The sequence below is a fragment of the Gambusia affinis genome, linkage group LG05 (genome assembly GCF_019740435.1).
Source record: "Gambusia affinis linkage group LG05, SWU_Gaff_1.0, whole genome shotgun sequence".
In the NCBI taxonomy this organism is placed as follows: Eukaryota; Metazoa; Chordata; class Actinopteri; order Cyprinodontiformes; family Poeciliidae; genus Gambusia; species Gambusia affinis.
The window spans coordinates 23,044,560-23,069,520 of NC_057872.1; the positions used below are offsets into that span (position 1 = coordinate 23,044,560).

A 24,961-nucleotide genomic window follows, 5' to 3' on the forward strand; every position below is an offset into this window, starting at 1 on the left:
TGGCACATGAAGGCAGAGGTGCATTCCAGTGTGAGTGGATTGCTCGGAAAGCTGCATGGAAATAAAAGTGGAATATGCAACAAAAGAGAAGGTTGTGAAATTTTGCGAGTGGGTGGTTTAAAGGAGACAGACAGCACAGCAGGGCTGAATTCAGAAATGTCAGAGAAGGGGCTTCTGTGTAGTCTTACAGCTAATTCTTCACATCCATTCTGCTCCCAGATCAAACAGGATGCGTGATGCATCAAATTTATCCAGACAGGGTTCGCTGATTGATGTGTAAAAAAGCCATTTCACTGAGGTTGACCAAGAACCAATCAAGAGATGAGAGCATAAGAGTAGCATCGCAGGTCGCTTAGAAACCCCCCCGCTCCATTAAGTGAAGTGCTGTGGTTCACAGTGAGATTAATTTAATACATTCAACACAAACATGCATTTAAAATAAGTTGTTTACAAAGGGAAAGAATGAAACCACAAAGGTAACTGCGTCTGAGGCTGGTTGCTTAAATTTCATGGGCTCAAAACAAAGTGCTTCAATTATCTATAATTGACATTTTTAAGTACACAAAAAATATTTGCTTGGAAATATATAAAGGATCTCTGTACACTGCAAATCACACAATTTTACCAAGTATTTTTGGTCTAGTTTTAATGCAAAATACACTAGTACACCTGAAGTATTAAGTGGTCAATTTGACCTTGACATTTTTTTGTTTCTATTTTAGTTTTCAGTTAACATTTTATCAAGGGATAAGTACAATATTAGTAATTATTTATAGTTTATTTTTGTTTAGCGTGGAGAATCTCACCCAAATTTCATGTTACAATTACAATAAAGAATCTATTATATTCTATAAAACAAAATTAGGGATGCACCAGTCTACTTTTTTCACTTCTGATTCAGATATTTGAAGTTAAATATCAGGTGATACCAATTAGATACAGAAAAAATAATTGACTAAAAACCTTTTCTCTTTTTTTAAACAGACATAAATATACTGAATTACACAATTATTAGATATCGCTGCACCAACACAGCACACTTAAAAACTCCAATAGCTGCACAATCTTGGTAAAACATGTAAAAACAACATAACTTTAATTTTTTCTGTCAGTGCAACAAGGATTATGACAGCCAGTGTAAAATAATAATAAGTAAACTGAATTTGGTTAAATTCAGTTTACCTGGGTCAAAGTTTTAAAAAATAAATCGAACTTTGAACTTTGGTTCAGAAAGTGCAATTAGGATTTTTAAATATAACAAATTAAATGGCAAAGCATAGATTAGACTGAATAGATCTACCTTTACTGTCACTAATGTGCAATCTAGATTTTTTTCAATATTGGGCTGTTACAGATATTAACATCAGATCAGTGTAACTAACTTACAAATAAGTTTAAATACGTTTTCAGAAAGATATAGGAGCTTTTTTAAGTTAGTATTTGCTTAAAATTAAAAATGTTCTAGTTCCACTGGCAGATTGTTTCACTTATGGGAAAATGTCTTGTTACAAATTAAATAATCTGCATGTGGAACAAGTACTTTTTACAATCAAACATAAGGAATAATTTACTTAAAACAAGCTCCTATATCTTGCTGAAAAGTTACTAGAAAGTTGGTTTATGTTATTTCAGGTGAACAAATTTTATTTTGCACTGGAAATTAGACCAAAAATTCCTGGTAAGATTTTGTTTTTGCAGTGTAGAAACAGAAAACGTTGTTGTTGTTCTTCCAGGTAAGATGCAGAGGCAGCGCTCGGTGGTTCAGGCCTCACAGGGCGACGGCCGGCCGTGTCCGTCCCAGATGGAGCAGTGGAAACCCTGCCCGGTTCGACCCTGCTACCGGTGGCAGTACAGCCCCTGGTCTGAGTGTCGGGTCGAGGTACGTCAATAAATCATTTGCAATGTACTGAAATCCACTGACATTAAATATTAGTAAGTGCATCGACCTCTGGCAGCAGCAAGGAATGCAACTCTGACTGTTCTCTGAGATCAATAAGCAGGAGGGCTGGAGCCAAAAGGGTGAGCCCTCAAAAAATAATGGTCTTTAGTATTGATGGACGACCTCATCATATTCCTGCTCTTACTGTTATTCTGCCAGATGGACTGTAGAAATCAATCTAATGCATATTTAATGCTGACACATTAGCAAAAACCTATAACTTTGCCAAGGAAATTGAGCTGTGTGCCTTAAGGTTAGAAGAATAAAGTCTTCTGTTGTGTTTTATAAGCAGATAAAAACGGTCACTTATTATTAGACAAGCTGTTTTCAACTCTGATCCTCTACACTGCAAAAACACAATCTTACTAAGTGTTTTTGCTCTGACTTACAGTGCAAGTGTCTTAGTACAGTTGAAGAAAGACAAAAATAACTTACAAGGAACTTTTCAGCACCAGACTTTAGACTTTTGTCATTCGATTTTAAGAGAAAAAGAAAAGAGAAAAACGATAAATCATGCAAATGGAAGTTATTGAGCTTGTTTTAATTCAGTATTTGATTAATTCATTTATTGCAACAGTCCTACCTGAGAATCTACTGGAACAAAAACAAATCTCCACCTGAACCATGTTTGCCCTCAAACTCCAGATCTTTAGGACTAATCTTTTACTCGGCAGTAACTCACCGCCTCCTGCGTTTTTCGTCTTTCCTCAGAGTGTGGTGTGTGGACACGGCACTCGCTACAGGAACCTGTCCTGCTTCGTGTCGGACGGCGACGGCGAGAGCAGCATGGTGGACGAGGAGCTGTGCAGCAGCCTGGAGCTGGCCGTCAACGGAGACAAGAAAATCATACTGAAGGAAGCTTGTACCCTCCCATGTCCAGGTCAGAAATTACTGCTCAAAAATATGGGTCATGTCACTAATTATTATCAGAGCTGTATGTAACTGGTTACATTTACTAAGTTACATTCACTTCAGTAATCTTTTGGGAAAAAAATACTTTCAGGAATATTTTTGATTTCTGCGTTTAATTGCATAATTTTGTTACTGGAGTAAAACTGAATGAAAAACAAGCTTATTTTAACCAAAAACACACAAACACTTTGTTAGTTTCATAAGTTTTACCCATTCATCCATCCATTTTCTTCCTCTTATCCGGGGTCGGGTCGCGGGGGTCGCAGCTTCAGAAGGGAGGCCCAGACTTCCCTCTCCCCAGCCACTTCTTCCAGCTCCTCTGGAGGAATCCCAAGGCGTTCCCAGGCCAGCCGAGAGACATAGTCCCTCCAGCGTGTCCTGGGTCTTCCTCCTCCCGGTGGGACGTGGGCAGAACACCTCACCAGGGAGGCGTCCAGGAGGCATCCTGACCAGATGCCCGAGCCACCTCAACTGACCCCTCTTGACGTGAAGGAGCAGTGGCTCTACTCTGAGTCCCTCCCGGATGACTGAGCTTCTCACCCTGTCTCTAAGGGAGAGCCCAGCCACACTAAGGAGAAAACACATTTCAGTCGCTTGTATCTGCGATCTCGTTCTTTCCGTCATGACCCAAAGCTCATGACCATAGATGAGGGTGGGAACGTAGATCGACCGGTAAATCGAGAGCTTCGCTTTTTGGCTCAGCTCTCTCTTCACCACGACAGACCGGTACAGTGCCCGCTTGACGGCAGACGCTGCACCAATCCGGCTGTCGATCTCCCGCTCCCTTCTTCCCCCATTCGTGATCAAGATCCCGAGATACTTGAACTCCTCCACTTGGGGCAGCCCAGGACTCTCCTTAGGCTGCCACCTTATCGTGGTGGAGGGGTTTGAGTGCTCCAATGATCCTGGGAGCTCTGCTGTCCGGGGCTTCATGCCCCTGGTAGGGTCACCCAAGGTAGACAGGTCCCAGGTGAGGGGTCAGACAAAGTGCAGCCCGAAGACCCCGATGATGGATACTAACTTTGGACTACGTGTTCCATCGCCCGGAGGCGGGTCACCGGGGCCCCACTCTGGAGCCAGGCCTGGAGGGGGGGCACGACGGCGAGCGTCTGGTGGCCGGGCTTTTACCCATGGAGCCCAGCCGGGCACAGCCCGAAGAGGAGGCATGGGTCCCCCCTTCCATGGGCCCACCACCTGTGAGAGGGGCCAACGGGGTCGGGTGTAATGTGTGCTGGGTGGCAGCCGAGGGAGGGAACCCTGGCAGTCCGATCCTCGGTTGCGGAAGCTCTTGGGACGTGGAAAGTCACCTCTCTGGTGGGGAAGGAGCCGGAGCTAGTGTGTGAGGCTGAGAGGTTCCGGCTAGAAATAGTCGGTCTCACCTTGACGCATGGCTCTGGTTCTGGAACCAGTCTCCAAGTTTTACTTTGAAAAAAATTTATTTTGAAAAATGTTTGTTTTGCGTTATTTTGATAGTTTGTAATTATATAAATTATTTTTATTTCAGTCTTTAAAATAACATAAATTTGATATTTTGGCCCATCTAATTGTGTAATTTTTAAATATTAAATTATTAATATTTTGATCATTTACTCAGTACTTAAGTCGACTTTTTACCAAATATGTTTTTACTTTTACTTGAATAAAAATACGTTGAAGTGGTTCTTCTCTTACTTGAGTACAGTTTGTGAGTACGTTACATCTCAGTCGATTATTCTGGCGATTAATCAAATAAAAAAAAGTCACATTCTGCTGTTTTTTTTATTCAGCCACTTAAACGTTTTTATACAATATTGGAAATACATTAAAAGATGCAAATACACAAACAAACCTATTCCTTTTATAAAGAAAGGAAACATTTTATTTCCTAGAATGTGATTACAGAATTTATTTAGTAAATTTGAACCCGAAACTTGAGGAACTTTGGTTGCTAGATAACGTGCTGGGATCTGGTGGGGTTGCTAGGTAACGGAGCAGTGCCTAGCAACCCCACCAAAAAAGGCTTTTGAAACTTCCAAAGCGAGTTTCAAAAACCTTTGGAATGTAATCTGTTACAATCCAAAGGTTTTTGAAATGACTTATTTTTCAGACACCAAAAAACTTGTTTCTAAAGAAACGACTGGGTGTTTTGTTTGTTTGTTTGTTTGTTTGTTTTAGCAATGGGCTGTTTTTAGAAGCAGTCGAGACCCAAATGGAAGTACAAAAATGTGAAAAATGTAAATTTTACATGATAGGTTCCCTTTTAAAATTGTTTAACCACTGGATAAATTGCTATTTATGATGTCTAACACCAGAAGTAAAAGCTGAGCTATAGGCAGAATAAGCTAAATAAATGTTACAATTACAATAGGCCTTCGCAGCGCTTTCGCTGCTTGGGCCTAATTATCATTTAATACATTCAACACTTGATTATGTTTTTGCCTGTGGCAGATTATGCCATCTTGTCATCTCGTTTTGCAATATTTTAAATCATGACAGCTACATATATTTGGCTCAATTACTCCCAGTTTTTGTCACATCCTCTTGCTGAACTCGTTGTGTTTGAATTGGTGGAAACGCAGCCTGTCATCTTGCAGTGAGCCGCCCATGAAAGGTGTGAAACATACCAAGGTGTTCACTTGAGTAGCGGTCTGATGGTTCCTCACGGGTCTCCTAGCAGCAGACGCTATTAGTGTGCTGAGGTGTCCTGCCAAGCCAGGGGCGCCACTCTGAATAGATGTTATTTTTTTCTTTTAGCTTCATGTGGAAGTTACTGAACACTGAGAAAAGCCCTCAACTGAGATGTAAATCTGAAAATAGAAATATTTGACACCTGAGTTTTAATTGGCTCCATTCTGCCATGAAAAATACATAAAGACATACAAAAACATCAAAACAAATTAGTCCATGAAATGAGTTGCAATCAGTTTTGAACTCATGTAGACATAGAAAACTAAGTAACCAGCTAAAATAAGATAAATAAAATATACTTTCTAATAAAGCAATTATTTTGAAAGTATATCTCCTGCTTTGTGTAATTTAGCTGGATTAGCATTAATTGATGACCTAAAGGTTTCCCATTACCAAAGAATTGCAAAGTTGGTAAAAGCAAAGACAATTTTACTCTGGATGCATTTTACCATGGATTACTAAACTACTGATGGTAGCTAATCCCATAAATCTTCCATTGTGCAACATTATTTGACCTTAGACAGAAATCCTCTAAGATTTCTGACAGATGAATCAAAATAATGCCTCAAATTGTACTCCTACAGTCAATGAGCTCACGCAAAGATTCAAAAAGACTTGGAAATGGCTAACACAGTTTGTCCCATGAAAATAATAATAAATCCTCTCACACACACACACTGCACAAAACTCCACTGCTGAAGAAAAAGTGTGTAAAGCCTTGGATTTCATTGCACAATGTTTGGAGGAAGAGAGGTTATGTTCATCTTCACTGTTTGAAAGTGGGAATATTATTGAATGGCAGATTTCATATAACTAACGAAGGATGAAATAAATATGTCAATAGAAATATTAATAATATATTTACTGACAATGCTTTGTTCCATGATTAACTCATAGTGGAGCCAAGTTTACACAGACACATTTTCATTTGTGTGGTTAATTCCATGTCTTGCTCCTCTGATGGGTAAACTATATTTCCACGTGTCTCCAAGGCATATTTGACATCTGATAATGTCTGTCGAAAAGTGAAAGCAAACCGAAAAGCTTCAACCTTAATTTGCATTCTCCTGGTGATGCCAGGGTAAGCACAGAAACAAGCTCTGTGAGATAAATGGTCGTTTCCCACTGGCTCTTTCTTGGTTTTTTGCTGATCCTAAAATATGCTGGTAAAAGGAGTCTAACATGCACTTTATGAGTAAATACGGTATGGATCTAAAGCATTAGCTAAAGGCAAGACGTTAGGCTGAAGATGAATTTTTGTAGAAAAGATTTGTTTAGTTTTTTTACTGCATTGCAGCTGCTGGTTGTTCTAGTGCAAGAAAACAAGTAATCACACTCTTGATGTTTGAACCCCACTGTGACATGCATTTTTATTTTTATCCCTGTTGAGACCCAGAATAACACAACAGGAACAGTTACACAATAAATCTATAAAAAGAAAAAATATACATAAACTAATATACCATACAGAAGGAATTTAAAAAAGGAATGCCTTCGAGAAGCTTCTGAATTATACTATGCAAAGTATGTTATGTTATATGCAGTGATGTCAGTAACGCGTTAATTTGTAACGCGTTACTGACGTCGGACCACTTTTTTCAGTAACGAGTAATATAACGCGTTGCTATTTCAAATCGAGTAGTCAGACTACAGTTACTTATCAAAATCACTGTGCGTTACTATCTTCTTTTGTTATTTAATCGTATTTCCTCTACTCGTCTTGTCGAGTGACCGACGTCTCTATGCGACAGAAATGTAAACAATGGAGGAAGATTTTGTTGGTGGAAAAACTGGAACTATTTTGAGTTTCTGTCGCCAAGTCCGATTATTATAAGCGGCTTTGGGCTTCATTTTTTTTTAAGTCGCTTGCAAATTTAATGAGCGGCGGGTTGCGCCTTTTTTGGCTCGTTTTTGAACGTGAAGTTGCTCATTTGGGCTTGGAAATAAGCAGAGACTCATAATAAATCCCAGAATTTGTCCGTCATTAAGGTAGTTTTACTCAGTCTCTCCCTGTCCATCATTTCCCCGATGATCCGTCCCGCTGTGTCTTTGTTAATGTCAAGTTAGGAATGACGTCGAGCTTCGCGTTGCGCTCGAGAAAACTGCAAACATTGAGACCAATATGAACAGCGCAATAAACGTGAAAACAGCCACGAATGAACGTGTCTGTAGTTGCCAATAATTATAATGGAAACTTAACGCCATTATAATTATTAATATTAAGATAAGTGTCACAAATCTGTGCAGCCATCTGAGTTGTGGAGCTGCAGGAGGAGAACTGGGCGCTGAGCTTTGAGACCAAACGCAGGGCCGTAACGCAGAATCTGGAGTCTGGGGGTTGGGGGGCTTTAAAATCCTTCTTAGAGTTTTCCAGACAACAGTGGACCACACAAATTACTCACGTTTTTTATTTTTTTGTACTGTTTTTTGTACAATCTCCTCTTCAGTTCAACCTTATCAGTGGAGACACATTGTTGATGTTGCCATTATAAAATAGCTGATAATTAAGTTTTGGCAAAGCTCAATGTGATTTTCACAGGAGGCGGAGCGTTGTTGTTAACAACTGCTGAAAGTAACTAAAAAGTTACTTTTAATGTAACTTAGTTACTTTCCAAATCAAGTAGTCAGTAATATAACTAAGTTACTTTTTCAAGGAGTAATAAGTAGTCCGATTAAAGTTACTTTTTCAAAGTAACTATGCCATCACTGGTTATATGCAGACTAAAGTCAAACAGGGACATATTTTTCATTAAATTTATAGTTTCAGTTGCATATATCTTTGAAAGAAATGCTTTAAAAATCAATAAACTTTGCAGGTGATTAGAATAAGAAAAGCAGAGCAGAATACCACCTGAAACTTAGATCCTTCAGTGTTTGCAGCAGCTACATCAGAGAAAAGACTTTAAAATACTTCTGTTACTTTATAAATCACTGAACAGCTTCAGAGAACCTTAAAGATTAGTTTTTGCTGAATCGGCTTTCCAGACCACTCGGGTCAAATGGTTCTGGTCTGCTTTGCGTCCCCAGAACCAAAACCAAAGCAAGCATTCAGTTTTAATTATGCCTGTACAATATGTCAACAAAAATATCTATCATGATAAACACATGATCAGTATCAATGGGTAATAAATCTGATAGAACATTCAATATAAAGAGTTTTCACTGAATTCTGATCCAGAACTGCACAGCATTCTGGGAGATGTAGGCAGAAGAAAGACTTCAGTTATTCAACTTTCACTGCCAGCTAAGAAAGGTTGGAGGAATCAAGTCACTCTTTGGTTACCTAGCAACACTCATTCTTGGGTTACCTAGTAACAACCTGTGGAGTAACTAGTACAGCAGCAGTTTCAGGTTTTGCTACCGTACCTCAAAAAATGCTTAAAAATAAAAAACAATGGCATGGAGTGAAAACTGGATGAAACAGGAAAGGCGATGCCAGATATTTAAAGCAATATACTAATCAGTAATTATCGATATTGACTGATATCCTAATCTGGAAGACAAACTTACATAAAACAGCCGAAACACTGAGTTCCTTTAAATAAATACTAAAAATCCACCTGTTGTAGAGTTGCCTTTGATTAATAATAACTGGAATATTGATCAACATATTTGATGATAATTATTCCTGATGATTTTGGTGATGGCGTTTGACAAAATAAAATGTTTACTGGTTGTTCCATAGTTGTTTTTGTCATGTAAATCACTTTGAACTGCCTCGTTGCTGAAATGTGTAAACAAATAAACCTGACTTGACTGAATTTGACTGCTGGGAATGCAGCATGTGTTGACGTTAAAAACTCTGGTCATGTTCCAGTGTTTTCTGTTTTTTGTTTCTAATCTGAAATGTGCATAGCAGGTAACAGAGGGAAGCTCAAAGCAGCGCGTCTCTACAGGAGCAAAGCTCTGCGCTTTGCACAGGAAATGTGTCAGTGTGCCATGTGTCGACACATTTTCAGCATGAGTTGTCCCAGTGGGTGACAAACCCACAAACCTGGCAACGCTGGTCCACAATCGACCTGTGCAGGATGCCCTTTTTTATTTTTTATTTCGGTCACTGATCAGGTCCCGGCTCAGCCTGTAGGCTATGAAGGACATCTGGTCTGATTTCTATGATTTATGACTGGTAAATAAATTGATGTGCAGCACAAACTTGCTATTTTGAGCCTATATTTTCCAAATTTAAGAGCACAAGCCAAACCATTTGTAAAACAATCATACTCTTAGAATCTTCTCCAACTAAGTGAGGGGAAAATAAAAATATTACTCTACTATCATTGCACAAAGAGACAACAGGGAATTTAGCAATAAAATGCCGTTGCCTGGCTACTGGAGTACGCAGAGAAAATACAGAGAAACTACAAGTTTGACTATAAATCCATGTAGATGAAAGTGTTACTACTTGCAAGCAAGGGGGGAAAAATCTAGAATAAATATATTGCCAAATATATGTAACTTAGCATTTTTACGCAGTTTTATAATATTAACACTTCCTACTTTTTTTAAGACATATTTATATTTTTTCATTCATTGGTTAAGAAGAAAAGGTCTAAAAACTAATTTCATGTAATTTATTTGCTAAATGCAACTCGACATCTCATTAAACTTCTTCCTCATGTTCACAAAAAGTCAAAATTCTGCAGTTAAATTAAATATCAAAAATGTTTATGTTTTTCATCTCAGACAACTTTTTAAGTATGAATAGAAACATGTCTTGAATACTTTAAATTGATGGTAGACGTTTTAACAATTGTAAGATTTTGCATGTGAATCAGAGAAAATCTGGATCGACTAACTGAAGGTTGTTTTTTTGGATTCATGGACTGCAAAATGGTTGTTTGGATTTAAGATCTGGATGAATGGATTGGTGGCAAATATTACTAAATATTTGACCATGTAGATGTATACTGTAACGTTGAAAATGGATGGATGCAAAGACTGACTGATGAGAAATATTGAAAATAAAGACTGGAAATGCATACCGGTACATATCTCAGTGCCTTTTCTTACCAATGTTCTTCCAGATCCTAAAAATCCTTAAATCTAATTAAATCCCAGTCGGGACTTTTCTACTCCATACAGTGACTCACTTTTCACAACACCAACATCGCTCTTTATTTCCAGTGACTGCACCCAAAAACTGCTGCTGATAGAGAAGAAGATGTTTCTTTTTGCTATATGGGCCAAATCTGCAATATTTCTAAACAACAAGAAAGGAATTTATCTCCTAGTTTATGATCCAGCGGGATAAAAACAGTGCATTTCCACATAGTGCTGCTTAACCATAGAGCTGTTATTTTCAGTGTCAGCAGTCCCTGAAGGAAGGATTATTCTTCTTTGCTTCTGCCAAAAGACAAAGTACAATTGCTGAGTTCATTTTCAAAGTGTTGTGGGTCTATTTTAGGTCAGAACTCATTGTTTGTCATGCAGAAGGGAAAACAAGTCATCCTTTATTCAACCCACAGCTCATTTAAAACCACCTCCGTTTGAAATCATTTCAGTTTTTTCGTGCTAGGAGTGTTTCCACTGATGAATTTCTCATTTTGGTTAAAAAAAAAACAAAAAAACGTAACTGCTCCTCCCAGAGACGGGAAACGCTGAGAAGCTGCCCTAGATAACAAGCGAGTCCGTCCCTTTGCAGCCAAACTGCAGGAGTGCTGAAGTATCAACCTGCAATCTAAAACTCAGACATTTTTTTACCATGAGGATTGTGATTCAGGGTGGAAGAAAACAGAGGTCCTTTTTTTAGTGCATAGCTGGGGGTTAGTCTGGGAACTAAAGCAAACTCACACAAACAAATGCAGTTCCTTTGCATGTTGCTGCATCAACCCATGTTCTGTTTCCTCCAGTGTCTGATGAGCTGCAGATGTCAAGTCAAAGTTTATTTATATAAAACATTTACAACAGCCTCAGCCAACAAGTGATTCACAACATCAGATAGATCAATGATAAAACAAGAAAATAAAAATAAGACAATTATAACATTTGCAGAGAATACCAGAAACTAACTTGAATAAAAACCAACACAAACTTAATTTCAGCTTCAGCGAAATAAAAAAAAAAAAAAACTGTTTTTTTACACACAAAAAAATTTGAGTCAGTTAGGTACCAGTATCACGTTTTAAATCTAAAGTAAAATAACTGCTGATTTTCCAAATCAAATGTTAAAAGTAGATCATTTTAAACTTTTAAAAGGGCAGTTTCAGCGCTCTCCCTCATTTTAAAACCAGACTGAAATTTTTCATCAATTTCATTAAGATTGAGGTAAGTCTGCAGTTGGACAACTTTCTCCAAAACTTTGGACTTAATGGCAGATTAGAAATAAATCTGAAGTTAAGACAACACGTTCCAGAAAACATCCAGACAGCAGAGACAATACATGGACCAGTCAGTCATCTTCAAACAGACAGCGAGGAATGAAGAAGGACATGGAGAAGGCCAATAAACAGCCAAGGAGAGCACACGTTATTAACTGGAGAAACGAGTTAATAACTAATCAGTAATTATCCATATTGACTGATATCGATAATTATATCAGTTAATAACGTTAATTACTCAGCAGGTTGTTGCTAGGTAACCAAAGAGAGACAGAGTGAGTTGATTCCACTAACGTTTCTTAGCCGGCCTTCAAAGGTTGAGAGGTTAGTCTTTCCTCTGCCTACATCTCCCAGAATGCTGTGCGGTTCTGGATCGGAGTTTGGTGAATATTCAATATGTTGAACTTTCTTATCAGATGTATTTTCTATGGATGTTGATCTATCGCTGTATATATTGTTATTGATTTATTGTCCAGCCCGACTTTAACCCAAACAGAATAATTTCCTATATGCTGTGAGTCAAGAGTGTTGAGGTAAATTCTTGTATTTGTTTTCTGTCACGGTGACGTTTTCTGTCTCTCTTGTGCTGCAGGCGAATGCTACCTGATGGAGTGGTCTGACTGGAGCTCATGTGTCAACATCTGTGTGAAAGGAGCCGGCGTGGACTTCGGCTCCGTTCAGGTCCGGTCCCGAGCCGTCCTGGCCCAGGAGCCTGAAAACCTGCAGCTGTGTCCAGACCAGGCTTGGGAGTCGCAGCCCTGCACAGGTACGGATCCTTTTCTCTACGCTGGTCACAAGGCTTGAGTGGTAAACGAAAAACTTGACTTGTGGCTTTCTAAATGAAACCATGAGGGTCAAATCTGATCCTGTCAGTCTTTGGCAATGGTATAACTGAGTCAGTGGTGCTGTAAATGCATAAAATAAATATTTTACTACATTTTTTACATTCTGCAATTGTGAACTTCATCCCATAAGAAAGTACTTCCCTATTTTGTCACAATACAGCTGCAAGATTAATGTGTTTTATTTAATGCAACTAACCAACACAAGTGTAAGGAAAACATGTGCTTCTCAACATTTTGTAGTAAATCGAATGGTTTAATTAGCATTTGATTCAGCTTCAAAATTTACAGTTAATGTTTGAAATTACATACTTTAGGAAATCCAAAGTATTTCAACTTTATTAGAAATGTAACTGTTTTGTAAAATTGCACAGACCTCTCAGAAGAACTGAAAATTACTCTTCAGTTGATTTCTTTACAGTTTGACTGAGCTGTGTTTTGCTTTTGAAAGAAATATGTCATTGCATGTAATAATTAAATATGTAATACCTTAAAACTTCTGGTTGCAATGTGACTCTATGAAAGAGCTTAAAGGCTCTGGATACTTCAAGGCACTATAAAGAAAAAACCTCTATATCCATATCACTGGAAATAATATCTTTTGTTGTCTGTTTTCGATTATTAGGTATATGTGCTTTTATAATTTCCAAATAAAACTGTCTAAATTACTGGAAGCTAATTAATTGTTGTGAGCTTTCTTTAAAGCTCACATAAAATTGAAATTTTTCAAGTTTTTGTGCTTCATTATGTTTCTACTGCTTCTAAAAACAACCCAGGCTTAAAAACACAACAGGCTGTCTTTTTACAGAAAGTTTATGTTTTTAGGTGTCTGAAAAGTGGGCCGTTTGAAAAAACATCGGAACGTAACGTCAGAAATTAGCAACCCCAGCCTGTTACCTAGCAACCTCAGCCAAGTTCCGCCCGTCACCTGGCAACCCAAGCGCCTGCTAGAAAAGACAAGTGTTTTAGTGCTGACTTACCATTTAGAAACCATTTGCTGTATTCTTCTTGGCTCTGCTTTTCAAAGATGTATTGTTCTGTAATTCGCAGCCAGTTTCGCATGCGAGTGTAGATGCTGAGTTGGGGGCGTGGCCAGCAGCAGATTATTTAGATTTAAAGTGAAAGGATCCCAAAATCAAAACTGAACAGACTGACATCTCATCATCTAAGAATTATTTTACGCAAAAAATGTAATGAGCATTTTTTTAGTCCATAGACCGTTCCTAACCTTCACCTCTAAAGCAGGTAGCAGTGGCCACAGATGAAAAAAGGTTTTGCTTGATTCATAACGTATGTAATGAGTAAGAAAATAGCCAAGTTTTGAAGTTGCTGGGCATCTTCAGCTGTTCCTTTCTGTTGTTGAGTTGAAATCAGTGCATGAGACGGGAAACGCAAAGAGACACTTTGATTCAAGGTCACACTTCTGGCCGTTCTTTCTTCTTTCTCTCTGAACCTGCATGTTGGAGGAATCTGGGACACCAGAAGAAGCCAACAGAAAAAAAAACATGTTCATTTTGTGCTCAAGACTGGATTCAGGCTGAGGATTTTTTTTTTCCTCGCCGGGAGGCAGCAGCCCTACGCGGGAGTGCAGCTTTTGATACTTTGGCCCAGATATGACCGGGACAAATGGAAAAGCTTTCACCTTGTTTTCCTTCTGCTAGGTGGGTTAACTGGTGGTTTTCCAGATGGGACATTTTGCATGAGGTCTCCAAATTGAGGAAATACTGTTGTGATCTCTGGTGTTGATGAGCTGTGAATCATCAGCTGCTATAGCGGCTGCAGAACGAAACCCACTCCCCCACCCTGGCATCTCACGCCTCCACAGCTCCAAAGCAGCCTCCGCCATCCTGACCTGGTTTCACAGCATCACTCGATGCCCACAGGGGGGAGGAGAGCCCCTGCCAAGACGAGTGGGGGGGAAAAAAGGAGGAAAAAAGTGGTTTGATGGGATGCTCACTTAAGAAAAACAGAAGCAACGCTTTGTCCCATTTGGATACTTTTACCGTATTAATTCCTTCCACAGTCTGACTCTGCAGCATAACAGGAATAGCAGATCAGTGTTTTCACTGCGTCCACACAACTTCAGCAGCAGAAAAAGCTCCTCACAGCTGGAAGAAATATAAAAACTTCAGATGGTTCAGCGACAACAAACTAAAGAAGCTGCAGTATGTAACTTTCATAAAGAAAAAAATGCTTTTAACATTTTAAAATTATAGTTAAGTCGTGACAGTATAAGACAGATAATCTGTAAAAAGAAATCTAGAACTTCTGAATTTCCCCAGTACACGCTGCATAAATACTCCAGTGAGTCAGAAACAACCAATCAGAGCCAGGAGGAGGGTCTTAGTGTTCTCAATCAACCTCGTATATGCGCTGCTAAATGTGATAGTGGCAGAGAAACAGCCTACCGTTACAGAGAAATTGTTTATTCAGCATCATTGGTGGGAAGCAGATATGGACAAACTGATGTCTAAGGATGATTTAGAGTAAACAATTAACAATTAGCCAGACTTATTGTGATTAAGTGATTATTAAAATAATCATCAACTATTTAAAGAATTTATCAATTGTGAGAATACAGACTCAAGAAAAGTTCATTTGCTGAAAGAAGAACATATTTAGAGCAGTAATGAAGCCATATGGACTTAAAGTTTCATCAATATTTTGCAGGACTATTGTGATAAGGATAAATGTGACAATAAAAACTATTACATCTTTTAGGTAACTGTGAATGTAAAGAACACAAATAATGCTCTTGAAAAACATTCCAGCGTAACTGGTAACGCACATTTTTGGACACCATAAATCAGCGTACATAGAAACAGTATTTAAAAATTTATTGGTATTTATTGATGCTTTCTTTGAACAAACAGTGGATAAGAAAGTAAAACCATCAACCCTGACAATAAGAAAAGCTTTGGAGGGTTTCTGACATCATTCATTTTATTTATTGAGGCAACAATAAATCTAAATTCTTATTATGATAAGAAATTTATCACCATAATACCTTACAATTAACCTAACAATAATGTTTTTGGACTGGAGATAAGCCAGGAGGATACTGCAGACTCCATGCAGAAGGACAACAGGTTGGGATTTGAAACTGTAACAAATCGTTTGTCGATCAAAATCACCATATTTCATGTTTCTTTGCCCTGGAAGAGCTTTTCTTGTCTCCAGCCACGTTCCTCAGGTTTTTACTGCCTCTACTGCGCGCGCTTCGTTTTGAGGAATGTTCTTGTCTCAGTAAAACTCCAATCTGTTGGTGAAAGGTGCTGGGAAGTGAGTGAATCCGTGATAACTTCACACGTCTGAAAAACGACTTCATCTGTAGAGGAAGGAGAAAAATTGGAGAAATGAGGAAAGTGAAGCACATTAAGGATGAAGTTGTCGGTTTTAGACAAATCGTCCAGAGATGGAGCCGAGCCGCCGACTGAAGCAGCAATACCGTTCCCAGGCCTGCACAGAGCAGATCTTCCTTTTGTTCAAAGTTAAACTGTTCATTTATGCCACTAAATTGGCTGCGATGATGATTGGTTGCTCTGGACTCCAGAGGCAAATACAGTCATTTACTGCCTAGATGGAGATATTGATAAAGTTATAATAGCATTGATAGAAAGTCATTAAGCAAAAGCTCTCAGTGAAGATTAAAACCTTGAACTGGACAATATGTGACAGCTACTTATTATGTGAAAATAACTGAGCTGCTGCTTTATTAATCTGTCACACATATGATTAATGGTCTTCACTCCAGACTGTAACTGCGCTGCGGTTTTAAAGATGGCGACTTTTTCTGGGTTTGGTTTGCAGGAGGCGAATGTTTCCAGTATAAGTGGTTCAGCAGCGGCCGTCCGAACTCCAGCCGCCCGGTTGTCTGGTGTCAGCGCTCGGATGGACTCAACGTCACCGGTAACGAAGTCTGGGTTTTATTTAGAAATATTCAGTCTGCAACACACTGGGGATGTAACAGAAAAAAACATTTTATTGTATTCAAATTCATCACTTCTGTCAGTACACTCAGTTTTTTCAAAATGTGTGGCATCAATGCAAGTCTTACTACTATTGCCTTTCACTAACAAACAGTGACTTACATATATATATATATATTTTTTTTTTAACAAAGTTAGCTATTTCCATTAGCTAAACATACAGGTACCTCAAAACATTGGTTCCTTGACTGCTAACATTAGAAATGATTAAATTTAACTTATTTAAGTAATTATACAAAATATAAACGTCACTGAAATGTTTGCATCACACAGAAAGCTGAATCTGCAAAAAAATAGGCTCAGTATTAATTTAAATCTGATTCTGCCTTTTAAACCCTACAGCCCTCAAACATCAATTTAATTTTGACATAATAATTTACATGCTATATTATGCCTTTTAATGTTGTATTTATGTTTTATTTAGTTTCTGTATATTGTTTGAAATAAAGTTATTGGGGGGGAAAAAAGAAATTAGAGAGCAAACAGTAATGCTGTCTTCACCCCCTCCAAAATAAGAGCAGGAATATAAATGTCTAACTAATAGGATTAACAATTAATAAACAAAACTTCAACAGAGATGTCACAACTAAAAGTTTACAAAACTTCAGAATTTATCCAGAAAAATTATTTAGGGAAAGCTAGCGCGCTAAATGCTGTCAAAAATAGCTAAAGAGCTCAACAAAACATTAGCTCTGCTACTAGCACGTTAGCAGAAGTTTGCACACCTGAGTCCAAAATGTAACAAGTAACTGAGTTAAATGTATGTTTCTGAATGAAAAATAAAAATCACTTTAACGCTGTTAATGATATTGTGTTAGTACTGTTGTAGCTCTGAGGCTAGTTGGCTGCAAATGTTGATCTCTGGTTCGATTCGCTGCATCAGCAGCAGAACTTTGTCAAATGGACACATTTTTCATCAGGTTTTAAGAGAATTTGTTTCTGAGCCAAACATGAAGTAACAAAATATTTACAGCATTCAGAACATGAACAGCCTGGATTACCAAACCCTGTTTACTGCTTTAATATTTCTGCTAATCACAGATAAACACAGGCAGATATTAATAACAATAAACAAAATCTGGAATTATAGACTTAATTTAACCTTAATCTCAAGTAAAATTCAGTTTCCTTTAATTCATAAATCAACTTTTAAAAATAAAATAAATCTTATCTTAATTAGTTGAACATTAAACTATATTTATTTTGGACACAAATAAAATGTTTTGTTTTCTCTTATTTGGGCTGTAGGCACAGAACAGAAATTTGAAGATGAGGAAGATCCTCTAATACTTTAATTCTTTGTTTTTTGCTGCACGTTTCTTCAGGAAATCATCCCAAATTATAAAAGAAAGGACACATTGATTCAATTTATTATACAATTAACTGAACTTACTTTTCCTGCATAACCCTGTAGTTTGTTTTGGAGTGACGCTCCATAAATGACCTCGAGTAAATTTAATTTTTAACAGTGGAGTAATAATTTCAGTGGAAGTAAACTGTGTTTTGATTAAAGTGAACAGAAGAAATCCAGCAGAAACCAGATATTCCTCACGTCCCCGTTCAGATACAGTGTTTTATCATCATTAGTACCTTATGTTGTGTATTTTACACTGTGTTCTCCAGCTGAAGGTTTGAGGCAACAATAAACAATGAGAACGACTTTGCATGCCAATATTCTCTGCACCAACGTTATAAACACTTGCATTTCTGCACAATTGCCAAATCTCTGTCAAAAAAGGGAAGGCATAAATATCGCACAGTACTCTGAATACAGTGAAGCAAATGAAAGTGGAGCTGTAACGAGAAATGGGAAAGAGCTTTGGTGTATTTTAGGAGAGATACTGGTTGGAAAAGATCAAGACGCATTTCCATACAGTGTTTTGAATTATAGATAGTGCTGCCGAATTTATCTTTCACAGGTGAGAAACTGCAGCAGCTCTAAGGCTCAATAAGTATAAAGCACTGGTGGCAGTTTCACGTAGGAGGTGAAATTAACACAAAATGTCAAAAATACAACAGAAAAAAAGAAATCTGAGAAACTAGAGACTTTGTTTCTACAGGGAATGTAGGTGGTGGGTGATGGCAGCTATTATCTCATGAATAACACATCAGCCTGTTGTTGCTCACCTAAAACTGTTTAAAAAACAAACAAGGCTGCAATATTCTCTGCCTCATTTGCAGATGAATCTACAGGCTATTTTACGAAAGGACACTTAAGGTGACCTATCGTTATTCCTTTAACAGGTTAGGATAGGTTTATGGGAAATAATAAAACATGTTGATTACATTTTTACACAAAATAATTCTTAGATAAAGAGATTTCCTCCTTTCAGAATGACCTGTTTTAGTGCTCTAACAGCTGCTGCTGGCCGCTTCCCCAACTCAAGTTTTATATTGTGAAAATGGCTGCCAACAGATCCAACCTTTGTTTAACTAAAGAAAAACCCACAACTCTTCTTTAATGAAGTCGTGGCCAAGAGGCAGCAACAAATCCAACAAATGTCAACTAAGAACAGAAGCAGGATCAACGTCAAGAACTTTTAGATTTAAAAGCAATAAACATGCATTCAGTCAGTCTAAAACGTTCTTGAAACAAGTTCCTAGGAGAGGGAGTAGAGTGAATGAAAGAGTTTTTTTGTCCAATTCAGTCCGAGCAAAGGAGACAGATATGCAATTATGCAACCATACATGTTTGAAAAGCATAACTAGAGCCTCCTGCATAACCAACAAGAATACACCAAGTTGTTTCTGGATGGTAAGTTGACAACAAAACACTTGTCCGTTCCAGCAGCCATTGTACAGTGCACAGAGTGGTAAAATCAGCTGACCAAACATGCTGGAGCTCTGCAGGGGTTGCTAGGTAACGGTGTTGTCCCTGTTGATTGTGACCGTTTTGAAACAGCTCAATTTCCAAACACCAAAAAATCCACCCCACTGTTTTTGGGAAACGAATTAATGTTTTCAAAGCACTTGCTTGTACAAGCAGTTGAGGCCCAAATGAAGGTATAAAAATATCACCTGAGCCGTTTCATCTCCCAACTCTGCAGGTGGTTGTCCTGCAATGAATCCTCCGGTGGACAACAGCTCCTGTGACCCGCCCTGTCTCATGACAAAGTCTTTCTGTAGCGAGGTAAGCCTTTTCAATTCTGAAATTAAAATAAAGAAAATATGTCTTTATTTTCTTTATAAGGACATTATAAAGAAAATACAATGTCTTTATATTATCAGTCCACAGCAGCTGAATTTGAAGGTGCAGGTCGCCTTGTTTCACTGTGACTCTGCTGATAAGATTGAATCTGAATGAAGCGGAAAAATAAATGTTAGCAGCACAAACGGATAAAACCCGTTTCTCTGTTGTGCAGTGTCACAATCAGGAAGTTATTTGTTTTTGTCTTGAATAGCAAATATTTTTTAGAAAAATGTAATCCAGCAACTAAAACTGATTTTAATGATTACAACCTAAACGGAGCAAGATGAGAGTTTAGAATGAGAGATAGAAATATTGTTCACACTCCCATTGAGTCACCTGAAAACCGGAAACTTCAATGCATTTTGGAGAGTTTTGTATCATTAACCAACACAGATTTACTTTTACCAGTCGGAAGAGAATAATGGATACGTTTCTGATTTTACTTACAGAAAAAAACCTGATTTGTCCTCAGTTTCATTTATTATTCAGGGTTTCCTTCAGTGTATCATCAGCCTGGCGGGTCTCCAGGCTTTACTTGCTGCCCCAACAGGCTGAGTGTTGTTTATTAATTTTAAATGATGGCAAAGATATGGTTTATATATAATAAAACATCAGTAATCTCCAGCAGACAATTCTGTATGCAATAAGATCATTTGATTTTATGTACACAACCTACAGAAAGACTCGTTTTGTTTAGCCACTTCTGTATTTTCTTTGTTTTGGATGTTTTGTTTCTAAGTTTCTGAACAGAACCACAGTGGAGCAGCTGGTGGGCCGGCATAGCGCCCCCTACTGCTGGGCTTAGCTAGTTTTCTGCTATAGTGCCTGTAAATAAAATCCAGGGCAACCAGTTGCCTTCACAAGACTCTTAGTGAACATATTCCACGTGTTTAATTTAATCCAAAGATTATTACAGGGTCAATTGTTCAATAATTCAAAAAAAGAAAATAATTGTAGTCGAACCTTCAGGTGTAATTACAGCTAAAACTGGGTCTAAACGTATCGACTTATCTAAAAAAATGTTAGGTTTTGGTTTTAGAGTGTGAAAAAATTTAAAGTGCATTAACACTTTTATGAGATTTAAATTGTAAATCATATGGTTTGCTGCTACCAGTGGTCATTTACTGGCTTTCTACTTATTCACTACATAAAACACATTTCAGCTTAAATACCTGAGCATCTATCAGCAGAGGTTTGGTGGAAGCAGCTGCTGTTACACATGCACACAGGGTTCTGCTGAGCTCAGAGTTTATTGCTGCTACTTTTCCTCGTTCTTCACATCGATTTGTGTATGTAACAAGTTTCTGTTTCATTTCTGTTTCATTTCAAAGAAAAATCCTTTGGTTGTGCCAGTTTTCATGCTTGGATTGAAGCCGTATTGATCCATGTCTCTTTGCAGCAGTTTCACAGACAGTTCTCTAATGTAACAGTTTTAAAATTCCCCCGAACTTTGAGAGAGAGTCAGCCGAGTTTAAACCAGGGGTGTCCAAAGTGCGGCGCTCGGACCGTTTGTGGCCCTTGAAGTGATTTTGTGTGACCCACCAGTAGCTTTGAAGAATAATCAAATGCACAAGCAGCAGATGGAGACTTTTTATTTGTGATGAGGGTAGAATTATGAAATTAAATCAAGTTTCAACAAAAGGGCAGTTCAAGGTGCTTTATGTCAAAAACACAAAAATCAACAATTGAAATTTTTTTTTCCAAATGGCATAATTTAGATTTTATTGATTATGTCTCAAAAGCATAATTCTAACATGTGAGTTTCTAAGATTCTTTTTATTTAAATAAGTGACCAAACAATAAACAATCATCCAGATTTTCCCCACTGGATCCTCTCACTGGGTGGAAGTGCTTAAATCTAAACTTGCTTCGCGCTGCCCCCTGCAGGCCGGGATGTGCATGTGCGAGGAGGGCTTCACAGAGGTCCTGTCGCCTGCGGGTCAGCTGGACCAGTGCGCCCCCATCCCAGTCCTGGAGATTCCCACTGCAGGTGACAAGAAAGGGGACGTAAAGACCAGTCGTGCCATTAACCCCACGCTGCCCAGCACCATCCAGCCGGGACGCACGGGCCGGACCTGGTACCTGCAGCCCTACGGACCGGGTCAGTCCAGCACAGAATCAGCACACATTTTGCTTTAATTACTTGTTTCTGGATAAAATATGTTCATTAGATGGACTTTGTTACTTTGTTGCACTAAAATAAAAACAATCTTCCCTTTGAGAGGGAGGAAAACAGATGTATGGAAGATGATTAGGGCCATTAAAGTCAGAATTACTGAGATCAAAGACAGCATTGCTGAGATTAAAGTCAGTTCTGAGATTGAAGTTAAAATTCAGAGATTAAAGTCAGAATTCAGACTTTTAAGAATTCAGAGATTTTTATACTTGGTTAAGTTTAAAAATTAATACTTTTTTCCTAAAAAAAAAAAAAGAAGGAAAAAAATAGGACTTCTGAGAAAATTTTCACAAATTTCTTTAAAGAATATATATATAATTTTTATTTATTTTTTTTTGGTTAGTAGCTCACATTTTTTCCATATATAAGATTTAGCATAAACTGAAATCCATTCTTGAATCCATCTGATCAAGAAAAATAGTATCAATATAATGTTAATCATAAGTTATGATAAAGTTCCTTACTTCCTCTTGCAGTAAAACATTTTGACTTTTGTCTTGTTAAAAGCTCATTTTCTCTTCTTGGCACATAAATGAGAAAATTCCCTATTTGCGAACGTGAGTTGGCTCAGAGGCTTGTCGCTGAAAGTCGACATATTTACACTTCCTACGGTGCATGAGTAAAATCTGAAACATGAATAAACGCACGGATGGAGGTGACGGCCGCATGCTGCTGCTGGAACATTAACTTTAGAGAAATAGACCCGCAAATCTTCCTCACAAATCATCCGTGGCAGGAAGAGAAACCTTCAGGATGAAGGAGCTCACAGACATTAACCTCAGCTTCCTTTAGCTACCGAGGTACAGAGACAAGTCTAAAAATGGAGGCAGAAACAGAAAGTCCCAAATATCAAGGTTCATTGAGTAAATTGGTGGCTCACTAATGGATTAAATATAAATAAAAAACATTTTATTTTGACCATATAGCAGATGGATTTACTGATTTATCTGGTTAGCTGATTTTCACTCTGACCCCTACAGCCTGAGATCTGCTTTTACTTTGCAAATTAAATGTTTTCTTCACTAATTATTTTAATTGTATGAATAAAAATGCAACCAAACCAGAAATACTACAGATTGGAGAAGTGCAGGCAGAGGCATAAAGTGTACATATTGATAATCAGATTTATGAGGTCACGCTGACATTTTAATGTCATTATAGAGGAGGAAATTATTCACTAATTCATCAATACTAAATTACATTTAGTATTAAATGTAATTTAATACTAAATGTATTAGGAGGAAATTATTCACTAATTCATCAATACTAAATTACATTCTTACCTCTGTCAGCCTTAATTTTATGTTTTTTCTGAGAATGAAGCTGCATTTTTTTAAATTTATCTCCGAACAACTGATGTATATCTTGGTTATACAGTATTGCCATTAAAATTTAATGTAATAAAACATTTAGTTTGAAGTTGCTTTTATGAAACCAGAGGTAATTATACAGAGAAGAAAAAAATACATTGATTCTTTATGACATTGATATTCAAACTGCACAGTAATCTATATAATTATGCTAATAAATCATTTGATTAAAATCCTTAACTTACTACTGACTTTTCACACACCTAATAAAAATTAAATATTTTCTCAGACTAAATGTTTCTTGTTTTTGGTCAGAATCACCAAAATTATTTCTATTTGCTAAATGCCAGAAAATTCAACGAGAACATTTATTTTAGTCAAATTTTTCTAACTTTCTTTTTATTTTCTGTTGAAGTATCTAATTTACATCAACTGGACTTGTTTGGATTGTTTCAGTGTAATAAATATTGATTATTCCTATTGACTCAGTGGCTTATTGAAACATGTAACTGAAATAAAGATTAGATTTTAAACAACATTATTGGAATTAGGTTGTTTATTTTTTTAAGTTTGTGTCTACGTTTGCTGACTCGTATCATGCATGATGACAGTTTTAAAACATTTTTTATAAAATGTACATACTGAAATAAATGGTGTTTTCCCAGATCAGGAGCTAACTTTGCTGATTGTGATGTAATCTTAATCTGTGCCATTGAAGTAGGAGATTAAGAACTGACCAGCGTCCTTCTCCACAGATGGGAAGCTGAAGATGTGGGTGTACGGTGTAGCAGCAGGAGCCTTTGTTCTCCTCATTTTCATAGTGTCTATGATATACCTAGCTTGGTGAGTTGATAAGTTTGATCTCCCTGTAGTCGTCATCATCGTCATCATCACCTGAGCCCTGAAACAGAACCCGTCTCATCACCATCCATCCCTCCCACCTTGAGTTGCAGCATGCCCCTCCTTCATGTCCTTCATCTCCATTTCTTTTGCTTTCTCATGCGTTTGCTATTGGAGAGCAGCAGCGCGTGCGTCAAGGTGCATCGCTCTCTTAAGGCCCAAGAGTCTGACGCCAACGGGACGGCGGTGTGGATGGGCCAGAACTCTCACGAGATGGTTTACACCTGTCCCCAGTGCCAAGAGCTGGCTCAGAGCAATAGTAGCTAAAGAGGATGTGGAGGGCTCAGTCCCACCCCGACTCTCCCTCCACTATAAGCACCAGCAGTCCCTCAGTTTCCCTGTGAGCTCGAAAAGTGTCCCATATTCGGCCTGAGAGGCTGGGTAAAGGTCCAGGTGAGGAAAGCGCCAACCCAGTAGACTTCCTGTTGACCCTTTGCAACTTCGTCACGAAAATCAGTCAAGACGCCATGATGGACGTCAGATTGTTTCCCCAAGTTGTTTTTGCCAGTTTAGCCAAGTTTTATTTTGTTTCATTATTCACCGCTCAGTGCACAAAGAACAAACGTCACAGGCCAACAAATTAGTGCAAAATCTCACTAATAAGTGAGCTTGATAAGACTCAATGAAACACTGTGTGATTACTAACCATTAGTAATCATGTAACCTAGCATGTACAAAAATAACTAGACGGCATCTCGTCTCGTACGTTTTTATGTCTG

General features: G+C 38.0%; 1 protein-coding gene and 1 long non-coding RNA gene across 2 annotated transcripts in view; one reads left to right on the forward strand and one right to left on the reverse strand.

Moving 5' to 3' along the window:
• LOC122831126 (thrombospondin type-1 domain-containing protein 7A) overlaps nt 1-24,961 on the forward strand; it is a 229,094-nt gene that overhangs the window by 199,263 nt on the left and 4,870 nt on the right. Inside the window, exons 24-31 of the mRNA XM_044117078.1 lie at nt 1,734-1,879; nt 2,651-2,819; nt 12,428-12,601; nt 16,488-16,586; nt 19,714-19,796; nt 21,744-21,957; nt 24,098-24,185; nt 24,365-24,635. Of these exons, the coding sequence (XP_043973013.1) occupies nt 1,734-1,879; nt 2,651-2,819; nt 12,428-12,601; nt 16,488-16,586; nt 19,714-19,796; nt 21,744-21,957; nt 24,098-24,185; nt 24,365-24,509 (1,118 nt within the window). The 3' untranslated portion in view covers nt 24,510-24,635. The remainder of the gene's footprint in view (nt 1-1,733; nt 1,880-2,650; nt 2,820-12,427; nt 12,602-16,487; nt 16,587-19,713; nt 19,797-21,743; nt 21,958-24,097; nt 24,186-24,364; nt 24,636-24,961) is intronic.
• LOC122831791 lies at nt 13,458-16,323 on the reverse strand. The gene is made up of 3 exons (XR_006370762.1): nt 15,812-16,323; nt 14,681-14,785; nt 13,458-14,575 (listed from the first exon to the last, which is right to left on the reverse strand). It is a non-coding gene; the product is annotated as an uncharacterized LOC122831791 (long non-coding RNA).